We start from the raw sequence: 19,341 nt of genomic DNA, 5'->3' as shown, positions 1-19,341 counted from the left end.
AGAAAATAATAGCAAATGAAGCAACTGACAAAGAATTAATCTCAAAAATATACAAGCAGCTCATGCAGCTCAATACCAGAAAAATAATTGTCAACCCAATCAAATTGATTGTCAACCCAACCAAAAAAGGGGCCAAAGAACTAAACAGACATTTCTCCCAAAAAGACATACAAATGGCTAACAAACACATGAAAAGATGCCCAACATCACTCATTATCAGAGAAATGCAAATCAAAACCACAATGTGGTACCACCTCACACCGGTCAGAATGGCTGCTATCAAAAAGTCTACAAACAATAAATGCTGGAGAGGGTGTGGAGAAAAGGGAGCCCTCTTACACTGTTGGTGGGAATGCAAACTAGTATAGCTACTCTGGAGAACAGTGTGGAGATTCCTTAAAAAACTGGAAATAGAACAGCCATACCACCCGGAAATGCCACTGCTGGGCACACACACTGAGGAAACCAGAATTGAAAGAGACATGTGTACCCCAATGTTCATTGCCGCACTTACAATACTTGTTTACGATAGCTAGGACATGGAAGCAACCTAGATGTCCGTCGGCAGACAAATGGATAAGAAAGTTGTGGTACGTATACACAATGGAATATTACTTAGCTATTAAAAAGAATGCACTTGAATCAGTTCTGATGAGGTGGATGAAATTGGAGCCTATTATAGAGAGTGAAGTAAGTCAGAAAGAAAAGCACCAATACATTTCATTAACACATATATATGGAATTTAGAAAGATGGTAATGATGACCCTATATGAGAGACAGCAAAAGAGACACAGATATAAAGAACAGACTTTTGGACTCTGTGGGAGAAGGCGAGGGTGGGATGTTTTGAGAGAATAGCATTGAAACATATATATTACCATTTGTGAAATAGATGACCAGTCTAAGTTTGATGCATGAAACAGGGCACTCAAAGTCAGTGCAACTGGACAACCCAAAGGGATGGGTTGGGGAGGGAGGTGGGAGGGGAGTTTGGGATGGGGGACACATGTACACCTGTGGCTGATTCATGTCAATGTATGGCAAAAACCATCACAATATTGTAAAGTAATTAGCCTCCAATTAAAATAAATTAATTTAAAAAACAATATAAGTATGTACAGTATTAACGGAATTATTTTTTTAAATTTTTAAATTGAAATATATTATATAACTGAATGATTTTTAACAATAAGGTATACACACAACACATACCCTTGCGTACAATAGGAAGAATGGAAGAATATATGCCAATAAGTTAATAGTAATGATTTTTAACTCACAGAATTTAATTTTAAAAATAACTAATACAAGGGCATGATATACAATTCAAGACAAAAAAGGATATTCAGAGAAAAATAAGGCTTTCTCCTTCTGTTAATCATCTATTTCCCCACCTGAAGGCAACTTCTATTACCTATCTTTTGTGTATGCTTCCAGAGAAAAATGTTAAAATTTACCAAACCATTCTCTTTGGGTGAGTTTTAAAACTGTGATAAAATATACCATCCTTAAGTATATAGTTTAGTGGCATAAAGTATTTTCATATCGTTGTCCAACCATCATCAGTATCTGTCTCCATATCTTTTTCACCATCCCAAATTGAAACCCTGGGCCCGTTAAAGGATAACTTCCCCTCCTCCCACCCCCAAGTTCCACTTTCTGTCTCTATGGATTTAACTATTCTAGGTCCCTCATAAAAGTAGAATCATACACTATTTGTCCTTTGGTACCTGGCTTATTTCACTTAATGATGTTTTCAAGGTTCTTCCGTAAATGATTTTTATTTGTATTTTCTAGGTTTTCTATGATGCACATATATAAGTTTATATGGCTTTTCTCAGTTTTAACTAATCTGGCATTTTAGGAAGTTCAGAAAAAAAAAAAAAAGTCATTCACTTGCTAGTAGCTGAAGGTGTATTTAAGATTTGGTGAGAAAAAGAAGTCAGGGCAGAATGATTCCTGGTAGTCCAGATATCTCCACCTTAAGAATGTGCATTGGGACTTCCCTGGCAGTCTAGTGGTTAAGAATCTGCCTTCCAGTGCAGGGGATGTACGTTTGATCCATGGTTGGGAACTAAGATCCCACATGTTGCAGGGCAACTAAGCCTACATGCTGCAACAAAAACCCAGTGCAGCCAAAATTTTAAAAAAAAAATGAAATAAAGGGGGAAAAAAAAAAGAATGTGTATATCATAGTTCAGAAATAAGTAACATAGTCAAGTACAGAACTCTCTTCAGTATCACACCAGCAATCACTGTGCTTGTACTCTAAAAACATAAGCTGAGATGAGCATGAATTTTTGAATATAAGAACTTGAAAAGTTTGGTGCCACTTCTACAACATAAAAATTAGGAGACAAAGCCAGGTTCTGTGAGGACTATGATGTCAATTTTCAGTAGAGAAGGCTTTTTTCTAGGAGACTATTCTGCCAGGAACACTGAAATGGTTATGTTACCAAATGCTGTAGATATGACAAAGCTGTTACACCCTTCACATGTAACCAAAATATTGGATGTTGACCACTAGGTACAGGAAGTAAAATTGTGTACGTTTTTTTAAAAAAATATGACTTATCAGCACTAAAGAACAAATAACTAGCTGATTAACAAAGAAAAAACAGAAAGAAATATTCATCAAACAGTGAAAGGTTAGATAGTCTCTAATAAGAAGAGAACTCTGTAGGTAACAATTTGGTACTGAGAAGAAACATACCCTGATACAGTAGTGCTTTCACATACATTTTTGCTATAGGGCAAATGAGTTTTGAAGGTTTCACTTTCTCATTAAGTTCAGTATTTAATGTTCTGCCGTGAACAAACTGGTAGGAGTGTGTGTGCGTGTGTGTGTGTGTGTGCGACAGAAGGTAGCATGTATCCCATCTGGGTATTTACAATTCAATTTGAAGAGACTAGATCCCACACACATCTGTTATACCATTAATTCTAAGGGATGATGGAAGCAAACGTAAGGCAGGAGACATAGCAGTGAATGCAAAGAACACTGTACATACATCCCCTTGCGCTTTTTACCTGAGTGGTTAAGATATCACTCTGAGAAGACAGCCCCACACAGTCTTCAGAGAGGCTTGTTTCACTCACATGGTTGGATGCTGCTTCATCTTAAATGATAATAAAAAATAGATTCAGATGTAAAAAAAGATGGCAGGACAAAATTCACTTTCATGTCACACAAAATGATTATACTCTTTGGGGACACCCAGATGGATTTCCTCTAAGAAATCATAATGAAAACCAGATGTAAGTCTGCCAGTAATTAGGGCATTAAATCTCATTCAAATAGAAAAAAGGTTCTAGCTGGGTAATGGACTTTTTAAAGGAAAAGCACCCTGGGAGGAACATGTTTAAAGTTTAAGAAATAGTTACTTTCACGGTGCTTGGAAACTGTAAAATGTGCTCCCCCAAAGGCACAGACATTTATTTAGCTCATTTCTACAAAACAGACGGGGGCAAACACAAAAACTTGGTTCCAATACCTAAGTCCGAATCCACACTCTGCTCTTCTTGGCAACTATCTTCTTCCAAGCCGGTTTCCCTTTCTTCATCATCTGAAACCAATTCCTTGTCACTCAGAAATTCCTCGCTTTCACACTGATACACTTGTTTGGAAGGATGCTCAAACATCAAGAAAGGATCCTGGGTGTTTGTATTAGTGGTCAAGTCTTCCATTGCACTGCACTGTGAGGAAAATAAGCTACTAGAACATCTCGCTTCCTCATTAAGGTGATGTTCCTGGGACACCTTGGCTGATGTTACCTGGCCACTGCGGTCATTTAAGCCACTCTTCAATGATTCTAGGTTCTCCTCTGTTTCCTTAGACAGACCCTCAGTGGCAACAGTGTTACGTCCGGTAGATGGAGAGAGCGTATTGGTTACTTTACCAAACAATAATTGTTGGAAGCAGGGAAGCTCTTCATCCTCACTAGACACAATCTCTTCTGACTCCAGTTTTCCAGCCCCTCTTTGGTGATCCTGAGTCAAATGGGTATGGGTGAAAGGGCCAGGGCTCCCTCTGAATTCTCCTTTTTGGACACTTTCACTAAAAACAGCAGATCTTTCCTTAATGTCACTTTCAGCTAAGTGGCTATTTTCTTTTATTTCATCATCATCTAACAAGTTGTCAGGTGTCTCAGAACAAACCTGAGAAGCATGACAGCTTCCCATAGGTTGTTCGAGATTATCTGAAATTAGACATGGGGATAAGTCTGCCTTAACAGCCTGAAGCATGTCCTCATTTACTCCTTGCCTTTTTATTTCAGGATGGTGACAGTTACTTACAGGAAGACTTTGCTTATAGACTTCAGGCTGCGTAAGACCTAATCTGAGTAAAGCTCTTAATTTAGGTTCTCTGTTTCTACCTGGTTCTGCTTGAATGTTTTCACCACTGGAACCTACTTCATTAATACTAGAGCCTACTTCATTAGTACTGGAACCTACTTCATTAACACTGCTTGAGCTGACTTCTTTAAAAGTGTTTTCTTGAATGTTATTTTCGCTGATTGTGCTCACTGCACTTTGAATGATGCTCTCACTTCCCCGCGTTCTTTCAGGTGACATTAGAGGTTCCTCAAACTTCTCTGATGGGCTTTTCTTACATATGGTTTTAACAGATGACTTGATGGGAGAAAGTAATGGTATAAGAAATGTTTTTTCTGAAATCCCATGTTTATTTGCAAAAACAAGTTCAGTTTTGTGGCCTCTCAACTGTGATGACTGACAAAGCTTAGTTACTTCTTTTGCACTACATTTGGCATCGTCACCCAGCGTCCTGTCTTTCTGACCAGCCACAGGAAAGTGCACTGTTGTACAAATGGCCTGCACATGCTGGCTTTTAGACTCATTCTTTCCCCGACTATCTTCTTTTTGCCTGCATTTGAGGGGGTCTCTTGGACTTTGATCCCTTAAGGACCCCGAGTGGGCAAAGACTGTGGTACATTCCTTTTGCGGATTTCCTGGATTTGAAAACAGAGCAAATGTCTGACGCTTTGAAACCTTGAACGTATTCTGCAAATACTGTGTATCAAGTTCACTGTCTTCCATTTCTCCACTTGTCTCCTGAATGACGCAGTTAACGTCATGTCCCAGTAGATCCTGAAAGCGCTCTGTGTCATTTTTGGTACCTTTAAAATCCCCATGGATAAGTTCCTTGGGGTTTTCGATTGCTGCACACAGACTCACACAAGGATTTGGTGCAGTCTTTGCCTTCTCTGGGGTGTTAGCTTCCAGTAATGAGATACTATCCTGAGTGCTATAATCAGTATCAGGAACCAAGGAAATATTGGTACTCTCTACAGATCTTTCAATTTGCAAAGCTTTTCCTCCTCTTAATATCAGATCTTTGGGATCTTTGGTACTATTTGACACTTGAATTGTTCCTAGATTCTCCTCTCTTTGAAGGCTAGGATGAACAAACTCTTCAAGTTTATTAGAACTAGAACAGTTAGTAAAATAACCAGGTGTGTTTGCTAAATTTAGTTCTGGAAAGGCATCACTAGCAAGTCTTTTATTTATTTGTTCATACGCTTTGTTACTCTTCTTGGCTCCAGCTATAGGTTCTTTATCTCCCATGAGTTGAAGCTTTTGGCCCTGCCTGACTGGCATTTGGCTAGAATGTTTTTTCTTCATCTCTTCACTGCTAGAACAGCTATCAATTGGTAGCTCAATATGATTAGGTGGACTTGGGTTTCTACTGACTACTAGTTCAAGTTCAGGAATTTTCCTGGTAGAGGACTTCCTCTTCAGCCTATTCTTAGGTGCTTTTGAACTGTGGATATTCAAGTCTAGTTCCATATTGCTTATATTGATGCTTATAGGTTCAGCCTTAGCTCTGAAAACAGATTCTTTTTCCAATGATTCTGTTGGGTTAGCGTTTTGCTCTTTCTGAACATAATCATGTTTTGTTTTATTCTCATGACCATCACTAGTAATAGTCATCCCATGACCTTTCTGCTCTGTTTGGTCAGTTCCCTCAGTCATCTTTACAGGAGTCTTTGGAACAATTGTCAAATCGACTTTCTTGATAAAATCCTCAGGCTGAAGGCCTGATGCACCTCTCCTTTTACACTTTAGTTTATTTGTGAGGGGCTGCTCTTTCTGAGGTTCTACAGTAAATGCGCCTATAATTAGATCTTCAGCTACGTGGCTGAAGTTAGGGAGACTTGACTTCCTCCGATAGGTTTTCCCAAATATTTTATCTTCAATATTACTCTCTACTGGTTTAGAGTGGATTCTTTCATGTATTAAAACACCATGAGGATCACTGGCCTTTAAGTCGATTTTCTCTGAAGAACCTGAATATCCATCAACTTTATTTGGAATTTCCACTGCACCAGCTACTTCATTATTTGATTCAGACCCACCATTGCATGAGTCATCAGAAGTTAATATTTCATCACTTCTGGAAAACCATTCATTAACTTTCTGTATGCTATTATTCAGGGTTGCCCAAGGAACATCTTGGGAATCTCTAGGACTGTCAGGGCATGCAGGTTTCTGCTTACGCAGTTCTTTTCTTCTGTACAGGGGATCGGCATTCAGAACTATCTTTTCCCCAGTGCTGAGAACCTGCCTATCCTTACATGTGCCCTTACTCTCAGCCCATCTGCTCTGTTGGCTCTTTACTAAGACAGACTGTTTGCTTTTATTACAGAATTCAGCCTTTTCTACATTCAGTCTGTTTTCAGTGAGTAATAAACTGCTGTTCTCATGCTGTAATGAGCTGGCATGAGCATCTGTGCCACATGGCTCCACGTGAAAGTTTGAAACTGAAATACCCTGATACTTTTCTGGATGCGTCTCAGTTGCATGCTTCTGGGTGGTGATCAGATCTTTAATACTGAATTGATGATGTTCAGCATTTGTTATGTCCTTCTCAGAAAACTCACAAGCAGCTGGAAAAAACAACAACAAGGTGCTTAAAAACTGAATTATTATGAAAACAATATGTACTTAATACAACTTAGTAACTTGGTTGGAGGGTAATGAAGAAACTGGCTAATTTCAGACTACCAAGTATACTGAAGATATAGCTCATACTCTTTTGCTTAATTCCTATTTGTCTAGATTCTCATTATTTCTGCTCAAAATAATTAAAAGTTTAATTTCAGAATTCTCCCTACTCATAAATCACACCTTCTATTTCCCTAACCTCTAACAGTGAATTAAAAGCAGTTTGAGACTCACAGACACAGAGAACAGACAAGTGGTTGCTAAGCAGGAAGGGAGTTGGAAGAGGGATGGAGGGGGAGTTTGTAGTTAGTAGATACAAACTAGCATATATAGAATAAATAAATAATAAGGTCTTAATGTATAGCACAGGGAATTATATTCAATATCCTGTGATAAACCATAATAGAAAAGAATGTGGAAAAAAAAAGAATGTGTATTTTATATATCTATAACTGAATCACTTTGCTGTGCAGCAGAAATCAACACAACATTGTAAATCAACTATATTTCAATTAAAAAAAATAGCAGTTTGGGCATCAGACATATAACATTCTATCTTCAGACTCATACTCCCTGTATCTGAGTACTAGTAAGCAAAATATGAAATACAAACAGCAATTGAAAGTAAAAAGGCAACCACCAATCACATAGGGTACTAGTATAACCACACTGGTCTAGTGCCATTCAAACAGATCAGGCTGTACTGTGACATCTGATAAAGCACCATATTCTAACTCTGCCAAGAGATATTGTAAATTATAAAAATGTTCCGAATGGTTCTTCAAAATACTCCAATTACAGTACTGTATCTACCTATTCTCTCTTTAGTGTCTGTTGAGTTAGAAGACTTGCCATTACCCTTTTTTGCAGGATTCAAATTGGTCTCTGCCTTGGCTCCTTGAGGGGTGATTTCTAACAATTCATGGTCTCCCACACTATAGGGAAAAGACACAAGCCTTAGTGAAAAAGAGTAGTTTATATGTGCACAGGGTTGTCAAACAATCAAGTATTTTAGCTCCGCTAGGTAGCGTTGTGATAAGCTGATTGATTTGACTCACTTTCTGAAATCAGTACTCTCCTTTGGCAACTTTTAGTCAAAATGAAATGGTCAAAGACAGAACACAAAAATCAGAGCAGGAGTATAAAACATTGCTTTATGGACATACAAATAAGAACCAAAAGTTAAATGACAGTTGAATAATCATTAAAAGATAGTAAAGAAAAAAACCAACAAAACCTAAAGTGTGTATTAATGAAAACACAAGCACAGTTACCTAAACAAAGGGAGCACTGGGATGGAACAGACATTCCACTAGAATGCAAAGAACATATTACTTTGCAACACGGCCTTCTGGGCTTTTTTTCAAGCTAAAAACCATTTTCTCCCAATCGGGAGATCAGGAAAATGTTACTTGCAAACAAAATCTCATTGACAGTGACATTATCATAGTTCAGACAAGCCATCACAGATCTTAGGGTCATGCAATAATTCCTAAGGAAAGCAATTTAACAAGTAATCCATTTTGCGGCTGCTTGCAAATTATGTTTAATTGATGTAGACAAAGTCTGAGTTACAGACAGAATTAAGGAACAGTGGAAGGAAAAAATTGAAAACTGAGTAATGTTTTCAGCAGCCACAATCACCACTGAGTCAACACTGTTGTACACAAGGAACTAAGCCAGAGCACAGCCATCTGCTGAAAGCAAGTCTGTGCAGAGTTCTACTGTTACTTTAAACTCTTTCAAATGCTTTACTAAGAAACCAACCAAACAAAAAGGGTATTTCTCAGCTATAAAAAAAGGAGGTTAAAGTAGATGATCTTTAAGGTTTATTCCAATGCCATGATTCTAACCTAAAGAAATATAAAAAAAAAAAAGAAATATCAATCCTTAATATTAACTAAATACGAAAATGCCAGCTTCATAGAAAAAGGCTCTCTTTGACTCACCTGAAATAACTGGCCTTATTAACTGTGTCTTCAGAAGAATCAGATCCTAAAAAAATTCCCCAAAGACCCCCAAATAAGAAATCAATAAAAGGATTTTTATTGAAAGCGTTAACTCAAAAAACTATACTTGTTGCAAAACATATTTTCAAGGAATATTTACTGAGCAACCAGTACAAGGCAGGGCTTCCTAGGTGTTGCTAGTGGTAAAGAACACACCCACCAATGCAGGAGATGATGCGGGTTAGATCCCTGAGTCAAGATCATCTCCTGGAAGAGGGCATGGCAACCCACTCCAGTATTCTTGCCTGGAGAATCCCATGGACAGAGGAGCCTGGCGGGTTACAGTCCATGGGGTCACAAACAGTTGGACACAACTAAAGTGACTTAGCACACATACACCACAGGGCAGGAACAATGATACATGTCAGGCAATACAGAACTGTGGTTACAAGTTCAGGTTCTGAAGTCAGAATTCCCAGGTGTGAATTGTGGCTCTGTCACTTACTAGCTTTATGACCCTGGCAGAATTTCTTGACCTCTCTGTGCCTTAAATTGCCTCATCTATAAAATTGAATAAGAGTAGGAACCACCTCAGGTTTGTCATACATCCTATGTGAGTCACACAAGTAAAACACCCCAGTGCCTGGACTACAGTAAGTGTTCCTAAACATTGTCTATTATAATTATTTTTATGAGGCAACATCTGTAGTCTAGGAACTTATGATCTTAAAATGGGAAAAGACATACAAGAAATTTCTAAAGAATCTGCTAAGTGCTATGGCAAACATATGGTGGTGCCTGGGAGCCCAAAGGAGGGCCATTCTTTCCAATTATAAATATATTCTACAGGATAAAGCATAGAGAGACCTGTTTGAATTGAGTTCAGCTTTTCTGAAGTCTTTCTAGTCTATTATAATTAATTTTCAGTTCATTTTCAGTTCAGTCACTCAGTTGTGTCCAACTCTTTGCGACCCCATGGACTGCAGCACACCAGGCCTCCCTGTCCATCATCAACTCCCGGAGCTTACTCAAACTCATGTCCATTGAGTTGGTGATGCCATCCAACCATCTCACCCTCTGTCATCCCCTTCTCCTCTTTCTTCAATCTTTCCCAGCATCAGGGTCTTTGCAAATGAGTCAGTTCTTCGCATCTGGTGGCCAAAGTATTGGAGCTTCAGCTTCAGCATCAGTCCATCCAATGAATATTCAGGACTGATTTCCTTTAGGATTGACTGGTTGGATCTCCCTGCAGTCCAAGGAATTCTCAAGAGTCTTTTCCAACACCACAGTTCAAAAACATCAATTCTTCAGCACTCAGTTTTCTTTACGGTCCAACTCTCACATCCATACATGACTACTGGAAAAACCAGAGCTTTGACTACATGGACCTTTGTTGACAAAGTAATGTCTCTGTTTCTTAATATGCTATCTAGGTTGGTCATAGCTTTTCTTCCAGGAGTAAGCAGCTTTTAATTTTATGGCTGCAGTCACCATCTGCAGTGATTTTGGAGCCCAAGAAAATAAAGTCTCTCACTGTTTCCACTGTCTCCCCATCTATTTGCCATGAAGTGATGGGACCAGATGCCATGATCTCAGCTTTTTGAATGTTGAGTTTTAAGCCAACTTTTTCACTCTCCTCTTTCACTATCAAGAGGCTCTTTAGTTCTTCTTTCCTTTCTGCCATAAGGGTGCATATTGATATTTCTCCTGGCAATCTTGATTCCAGCTTGTGAGTCATCCAGCTCAGCATTTTGCATGATGTACTCTGCATTTAAGTTAAATAAGCAGGGTGACAATATACAGCCTTGATGTACTCCTTTCCCGATTTGGAACCAGTCTGTAGTTCCATGTCCAGTTCTAACTGTTGCTTCTTGACCTGCATACAAATTTCTCAGGAGGCAGATGAGGTGGTTTGGTATTCCCATCTCTAAGAATTTTCCAGTTTGTTGTGATCCACACAGTCAAAGATTTTGGTGTAGTTGATAATGTCTAGATAAGTCTTTCTAGTCTAGTATAATTAATCTTAGACCCTTCCAAATGCTATAGCCCACCCAGCATGTTCTTTCTTAGCCCTACTGTCCATCTTTCCAAAGTGTGTTTACACATACTTAAAACCACATATCCTTCCTTTTGTTCTCTTTATAAAGTAAGGTGCTTTAAAGCGAGACCTGCATCTTTCTACATTATTTATCACACATCATAAGGCTAGTAAAATTATTTTATTCTTACTTTCCAGGGCTCCCTGCCATTGCATAAATTGTGACCAAGGTTTTTAGTAAAACTCTTAGACAAGGAATCCAGCAACTATTATTCTAAACTTACAAAATCTGAGACTCTTACCCAATTCAATGTAGACGGACTTATTCTGAGATTGTATCTGCTGCTTTGTCCTCAGAGATCTCACAATTCCAAGGTTAGAGAGTTCGACAGTAAGACTGGTTTCCTGCTAAGCAGTAAATGATCAACAAATCGTTAGCCAGTTCTGTGCATTTTTTTCCATAAGAGAAACTCAAAGCTCTGGACAAAACAGACAGTTGTCAATGAGCTAACCTCGAAAAAACACTTGGCAAACTACACAAACAAGATGTACGAGTCTTGCGTAGTTTGAATACTTTCTCCCTCTCTCAGTTGTTCTAGATTTTTCTATACTTAAGTGTGTATCACCTGTGTAATTTTTTTAAGGATAAGGAAAGCATATTTTTTCTTTTCATTCTCTTTTTCTTATGGGGAAAGCATATTTTAAACTAATACTTTATATTATAGTGTAGAAAGGGAATGAGATTGATTTATTACACACTTCTAATCACATCTGATAACAGAGGTGATAACTAAGATAGAGTAAAATTTTTTTTAAGATAAAGTAAATTTTTTAAAAGGATAAATGAAAATAATAAAATCCAGCAAGCTTAAGAATATTTAGTACAGGAAAGAATATTTCAATACCCAACATTACTCTGATGAAGCTTTCCTTCTTTTTGAGCCCTTCAACATCTACTGAGAAGTGAATGCTGGTACTATGAGAACTATTATTTTTAAGATCCTCATTATTCATTCACATATGAGTAACAACAGAGCAAATCTCTGTATTTTCTTTGACAATTACACTTAAGTTGAAGCAATTTTCAAGTGTTAAAAACTGATTTTTTTTTTTCCCCCCAGGCAACTTTTCAGAGGAAATAAAATAGAAGATACTTCTTCATGTCTGGAGACTTGCCATAAGACAGTTATTTTTAAAACTAGGAAATAATAATAATAAAACAAAAACTAGCAAGCTGAAAACCATCAGTGTCCTTGTGGCTATCTTAGACAAGCATCAGAATGGATAAAGCACTAAAACCAGGGACCTTCTCTCAACTCCTCTAACTCTTGTTCAGACACTTAATTGACCATCTTCCCTTGTTTACTGACTTTATATAAATCCAAAAGCATCCAGCACATTCACTAATTCACATACTCAATAAAGAGTTATTATCAGAACACACAAAAGTGGCCTTACCAAGGTAGGATTTTCAGGTTCACTCTGCCAAAGTCTTTTGGCCCGGTTCCGGTAGCCCATACTTTGGATGATAGAAACTTCCTCCTTCAGATGCTCAGGAGACTTATTTTCCTTTCTCGAAAAGTTATAGCTGTTTGCAACTGTGAGTTACAAAGAGAAACACTACTTTTGCAGTTAGGAAAAAAATGTATTGGGTTCCCTGGTGGCTCAGTGGTAAAGAATCCGCCTGCCGATGCAGGAGATCCCTGATCCAGGAAGATCCCATGTCACGGAGCATCTAAGCCCGTGTGCCACAACTATTGAGCCTGTGCTCCACAACAAAAGAAGCCACCGCAGTGAGCAACTGGAGAGCAGCCCTTGCTTACTGCAGCTAAAGAAAAGCCCGCACAGCAACAAAAACCCAGCGCAGCCAAAAATAAATAAATAAAATTTTTTAAAAAATATATTAAAAAAAAAAAATATATATATATATATTAAAAAAAAAAGATTACAGGTAGTTAAAATTAACCTAGGCCAAAAAGTCTGGTCTTATCATCTATTCATATAAAATAACTGCACAAACTTCCATTTTAATAGATGGCCCCTTGAGCATTGGTGGCAAGAATACACAGAACTGTACAAAAAAGATCTTCATGACCCAGATAATCATGATGGTATGATCACTCACATTCACCTAGAGCCAGACATCCTGGAACGTGAAGTCAAGTGGGCCTTAGGAAGCATCACTACGAACAAAGCTAGTGGAGGTGATGGAATTCCAGTTGAGCTATTTCAAATCCTGAAAGAGGATGCTGTGAAAGTGCTGCACTCAATATATCAGCAAATTTGGAAAACTCAGCAGTGGCCACAGGACTGGAATAGGTCAGTTTTCATTCCAATCCCTAAGAAAGGCAATCCCAAAGAATGCTCAAACTACCACACAATTGCACTTATCTCACATGCTAGTGAAGTAATGCTCAACATTCTCCAAGCCAGGCTTTAGCAATACATGAACCGTGAACTTCCAGATGTTCAAGCTGGTTTTAGAAAAGCCAGAGGAACCAGAGATCAAATTGCCAGTATCTGCTGGATCATCAAAAAAGCAAGAGGGTTCCAGAAAAACATCTATTTCTGCTTTATTGACTATGCCAAAGCCTTTGACTGTGTGGATCACAATAAACTGTGGAAAATTCTGAAGGAGATGGGAATACCAGATCACCTGACCTGCCTCTTGAGAAACCTGTATGCAGGTCAGGAAGCAAGTTACAACTGGACATGGAACAACAGACTGGTTCAAATAGGAAAAGGAATACATCAAGGCTGTATATTGTCACCCTGCTTATTTAACTTATATGCAGAGTACATCATGAGAAATGCTGGGCTGGAGGAAGCACAAGCTGGAATCAAGATTGCTGGGAGAAATATCAATAACCTCAGATAAGCAGATGACACCACCCTTATGGCAGAAAGTGAAGAAGAAATAAAGAGCCTCTTGATGAAAGTGAAAGAGGAGAGTGAAAAAGCTGGCTTAAAACTCAACATTCAGAAAGCTGAGATCACGGCATCTGGTCCCATCACTTCATGGCAAATAGATGGGGAAACAGTGAGAGACTTTATTTTTTGGGCTCCAAAATCACTGCAGATGGTGACTGCAGCCATGAAATTAAAAGATGCTTACTCCTTGGAAGGAGTTATGACCAACCTAGGCAGCATATTAAAAAGCAGAGACATTACTTTTCCAACAAAGGTCCATGTAGTCAAAGCTCTGGTTTTTCCAGTAGTCATGTGTGGATGTGAGAGTCGGACCATAAAGAAAGCTGAGCACCGAAGTATTGATGCTTTGAACTATGGTGTTGGAGAAGACTCTTGGAGAGTACCTTGGACTGCAAGGAGATCCAACCAGTCCATTCTAAAGGAGATCAGTCTTGGGTGTTCATTGGAAGGACTGATGTTGAAGCTGAAACTCCAATACTTTGGCCACCTGATGCGAAGAGCTGACTCATTTGCAAAGACCCTGATGCTGGGAAAGATTGAGGGCAGGAGGAGAAGGGGACGACAAAGGATGAGCTGGTTGGATGGCATCACCGACTCAATGGACATGGGTTTGGGTAGACTCCAGGAGTTGGTGATGGACAGGGAGGCCTGGCATGCTGCAGTCCATGGGGTCGCAGAGTCGGACACGACTGAGGGACTGAACTGAACTGAACTGAACTGAGCATTGGTACCTGGGGTTATGCAATACTTACACTGCAATCCTGTGTCAAGCTCAAAAGCATGAATGATCTTCAACAGCTCTTCAACAAGTTGACTAAATCTTGTACTTTCTTGTAGGCTTCTGAAAGTAAATTGATTGAAAGACAAACTTAGCAAGAGATTATCAACTTAAGGACACTAAAATAAGAAAAGACATTAAAGAAATAAAAAAAGATGCAGCAACATTTAAAAAAAAAACAACAACTATATGATAAGAACAGAGCTATTAAGTGACATTACACTATAATCAAAATATCATTGACAGCAGAATAAACCATAGAGCAGTATTGTTTTTATATACATGTATTTTTTGCCATTCAAGCTTATCAAAAGCCTATAGCTATCTAAAATAATAGTACTTTGAATCAACAGTAGATATAAATCCACTGCATACAGAATTTAGTATTCTTAACATCTGAATCCTATCCACCCAAACCCCCACTTTTAGCTCTCAGGGATTTCTGCCAAATGATGATCACACTATTTTGAAATCACAAATAGTTATCAATGTCCAAAGAGAGATTTGGGTTTAGGAAAGTTGTAGGACAATATAATTTATTTATTCATTTAAATCTGAGTGACTACCATGTGCCAAACATTGGATAAACAGTGTTGACCAAGATAGACAAAGCCAGTGCCATAACAGAACTTACATCCTGGCCAGAGGGACACACAATATATAAATCCACTGTGTTTGTGTGTAAAAAATTAAGTAGAAATAAGTGCAAGAAAGAAAAATAAAATCAGAATTAAGATAATGGGGGAAGGGTGGTACAGTCCTATATTAGATAAGACTGTAAGTTCTTATATCATTCAGAAGGATTAGAAAAGGGCAATGAATTGCAAATAACTGTACAAGGCAGATGTAATATAAAACTCTCAGAAAAATGATTTTGAAAATAATTTGCCATGTCAGCTAAACATCCTTTTATATATTTTTCTACTGATGAGTGGTTTGATAGGAACACCAACTATATTATTAAGGAATTTTTACTTTTTCCTGATGTTGTCACTTCTAACCTCCCATCAACTACCAAAATTATATACCTTTTGGTTATATCATTCTTACACAAAGGACACTGTGAAGGCCCTTTCTTCTGGTTGAGAAGTTTCAGCATACAAAATCTATAAATTGTAACAAATAAAAAGAACTCAAGTTACATTCTTTTTTTTGCAGAGAGAATATTCAAAATAGCAAATAACAATGAGAAAATAATCTCTCAACTGCCCTTAAGAGCCATTTTAAAGGTAATGGCAGATGAATTACAACAGGTGGCTTTCTTTAATTGTTTTTAGATGCTGCATACGAAGAAAACCAAACTACATAAGCAATAATCTATGAAAACCGAACTTATATCCATGTCTTTCTGTTATGATCAAATAAAACTTATCAAAAGTTAATATAGCATATTTAATGATATACTCATAAGTATTTCAGGCTGCATAATCAGATGTAAATGGTTAAGTACTTCAGGTAAAATTATTATAATTAGTTAAAAAACTTAGTACCCCAATACAAAAGTTATAGTAATCAAGACAGTATGGTACTAGCAAAAAGACAGATAAACACATAGATAGAACAGAATGAAAGTATAAGTCATACATCTATGTTCAAGTGATTTTCAACAACAGCACCAAGACAATTAAATGGAAAAAGAATAATCTTAATAGTACTCGGAGAACTAAATATCACATGCAAAAAGAAACATAGATTCCTACCTCACACAATACAGAAAAATTAACTTAAAACGAGTCACAGAAAAAAAATAAAATAAAATGGGTCACAGAACTAAATACAAGAACTAAAGTGTAAATGTTTGTGACCATGGGTTAAGCAATGATTTCTTAAATAAAGAAATGGCAAAAGCACAAGCAACCAAAGAAAAAAACAGGAATATCAAACTTAAAATTTTTGTGCTTTTCATAATACCATGAAAAAACTAACAGGACAATTCACAGAACGAGAGAAAATATTTGTTAATCATATATTTGATAAGGGACTTGTATCCAGAATATATGAAGAACTCTTAAAACTCAATAAAAAAAAGAGACGTAACCCAATTTAAAAATGGGCAAAGGATTTGAAGAGCCATTTTCTCCAAAGATAAACAAATGATCTCTAAGCACATGAAAAGCGACTTCTCTGGTGGTTTAATGGTTGCGAATCTGCTTGCCAATGCAGGGGACATGGGTTCGATCCCTGGTCCAAGATGATCCCACATGCCATGGGGCAACTGAGCCCAAGCACCACAACTAGAGAGAAGCCCTCTCACTGCAACTAAGACCCGATATAGCCAAATAAATAAATATTTTTAAAAACAGACAAAACAAAAAACTGAATTGTACACTTTAGCATGTAAATTATATCTCAATAAGACATGTTTTTTTTAAAAAAAACCTCAAAGCAGGAAGAAAACATGCTCATTTTTATATTTACAAGGCCCAACAGAGTGTCTGTTGAGCCAGACACTTGTTGAACCAAGTTGTTCACCAAACATCTAAGAACGAAGCAGGCTCACTCGGGCTTTTAGAATGGCTTGGGGTCTAGAACAACTGTTTTGGTTGTCTCAGACACTGAATATGGCTAAGAAGACTTTGATGATCATATGCAATGTGTTCAGAGTCAGCTTCCTTAATAAAGTAAAGTACTGCTCCCATTGGCTGGTGGTGTCCATAAAGATCAACATTCCCTTAGGAAAAAAGACAAAAGACTCAAAACAGAGTACAGAGAAAAGGGAAGAGAGCAGTAGAAGTAGCTGTGGTGATTATTATTAAAAGCAGTGATTCACACATACAACCAATATTTAATAAGTTAGGTTTCATTCTAGATGCAAGAAATTCAGTGAAAAGGAAAATAAAACCCCTGCCATTATAAAGGACATGATATTATGGCGGGGGAGGTGAGTAGGGAAGGGATTAGAGAGAAGATACCAGGAAAGAAAAGATTATGGGAACTGAAAAGGCAGTGGGAATGGTGAGCCAGCACACTTAGAGAAGCACTTTTTACTGGCCATGTCCTTTAACATGCATTGCTCTGTCAACATAACCCTGAAGTATCTTCATTTTACAGTAGAGATTTGTCCCAGATCACACAGTAATCAAGTAAGTGGTAAAGGTGATATTGGATCTAGAATTTAAATGTATTGCAATAGCAAAGCCCATGGCTTTTCCACCAGAGAAAGTAAACATAGGTAGGTTTGGTCAAGGAGTACCAGGGGTCCTTCTACACCTCTACACCTATATAGATGCTTGAACAACCATATTGCACTTGACAACATATAGGTTAGGAAATGGGGGTGTCAAAAAGCTAGCTGCTTTGTATCAAAAGTCCATTTAAAGAGCCAAAACAGGGACTTCCCTGGAGGTCCAGTGGAGGAACTAAGATCATATATGTTGGTGTGGTGTAGCCAAAAAATAAACTTTTTAATTTAAAAAAAAAAAAAAAAGAGCCACAAAATCGAAGCTACCACTCCTCGAGAAGATGCAAACACTACCTGCACTCTACCATACTGGCTCTAGGAGGCATCAAAGCATCGCACTGGCAAGTGGCACAATTCAACAGTTCAGAGTAGAGGTAGGGAGGTCATGCTCTAAACACAAGACTGCAGAATACAGTAGGGAAGCTATAGGATGATAAGCTAAGCTGTAGATGATGGAGCCTGTACACAATTACACAAATAACACAGGAGAAGCAGATATGTAGAAATCAACCAAGATATGGGTTGCAACCTTTCTTTACGCTAGGAAAAGGACAGATGCATAAAAGTTATTAACTAAACTCAAAAGAGAAAATGAACTTGTACATGATTGGAAAAGACTGAGGTAAGGAAAACACTGACAGATCAACAGAACACTGACATGTCTTTCAGGGCTCAGATGAATTTATTAAACTCTATTTTAGAGCTCTGGGGAATCTATGTGATACACTGATTAAATGAGAACACATAAGTTCTACACAAGGTTCTCAATGAAAAGGTCTGAGACAAGTTTCGGGCTTCTTGGGTTTCTAAAGCCCAATGTTTAAGTAAAGGCAATACATTTTTTAAAACAAATGTAGTTATGTTTTCCAAAGGGCAGCTTCAGCTTTGTAAGAAAAAGCTGATGGAGAACAGTAAAATCACAGTGCCACAAAACTAATTTGAGGGACTTTTCAGAGTACTTATTTTTGAGCACATCTGTACACTGAACAGTTTAACAAGTTATTAAAACTCATCTAATTTTGAGTTGCTTGTCCAAGTCTATCCTGGCAGGAAGTAAAGAATTTATAGTTTTAAGTCTAGGCAAAATAAAGGCAAGCTGAGTCTTGGCTACGTTCAGTTATACTGGGTGCCCTGAATTACTGTCAACAGAGCTAAGATAATGGACTTAATATGGTCCCTTGATAGAGGAAATAAAGATCCTGATAGCTCCATGGCTTAGCATCTCAGCATCCACTTACATTGCTGGTCCCACCAAAACTTGTCAGTTTGGGTAATTAAGGCTCTTTTTTCTTGATCAAACCTCTGGTTTGTACTTTAGTTCCAACAATTAAGAAGCTATCTTGAGTTCATCATTTGGGAGATTCTGCCTGACTTCCTTCCCGAGTATCACAGTTTTGGGTCAAGGCTCTTTGTCTCCTCGGGATGAGAATCCTACTGCTAACCCTCAACCTCCCGTGGCTGGATCGCTGTTGCTTTTCTTCCTTTGTAACTGCCACC

The 19,341-nt window shown here is 37.9% G+C and overlaps 1 protein-coding gene across 11 annotated transcripts in view; it reads right to left on the bottom strand.

Annotated features, from left to right (window-relative positions):
* The window catches only part of BRCA1 (BRCA1 DNA repair associated), a 70,154-nt gene that overhangs the window by 39,390 nt on the left and 11,423 nt on the right, over positions 1-19,341 (bottom strand). For 6 of the 11 annotated variants that reach the window (XM_020886528.2, XM_070479446.1, XM_020886530.2 and 3 more), the window contains 8 exons: positions 15,692-15,769; positions 14,638-14,726; positions 12,413-12,552; positions 11,257-11,362; positions 8,917-8,962; positions 7,826-7,902; positions 3,496-6,909; positions 3,032-3,120 (listed from right to left, as the gene is read on the bottom strand). In XM_020886528.2, coding sequence (XP_020742187.2) covers positions 3,032-3,120; positions 3,496-6,909; positions 7,826-7,902; positions 8,917-8,962; positions 11,257-11,362; positions 12,413-12,552; positions 14,638-14,726; positions 15,692-15,769 — 4,039 coding nt within the window. The remainder of the gene's footprint in view (positions 1-3,031; positions 3,121-3,495; positions 6,910-7,825; positions 7,903-8,916; positions 8,963-11,256; positions 11,363-12,412; positions 12,553-14,637; positions 14,727-15,691; positions 15,770-19,341) is intronic. The other 5 variants (XM_070479448.1, XM_070479450.1, XM_020886529.2 and 2 more) reach the window with 3 other exon arrangements.

The sequence above is a fragment of the Odocoileus virginianus genome, chromosome 17 (genome assembly GCF_023699985.2).
Source record: "Odocoileus virginianus isolate 20LAN1187 ecotype Illinois chromosome 17, Ovbor_1.2, whole genome shotgun sequence".
Taxonomy (NCBI): Eukaryota; Metazoa; Chordata; class Mammalia; order Artiodactyla; family Cervidae; genus Odocoileus; species Odocoileus virginianus.
This window is presented reverse-complemented; position numbering and strand designations above follow the sequence as displayed.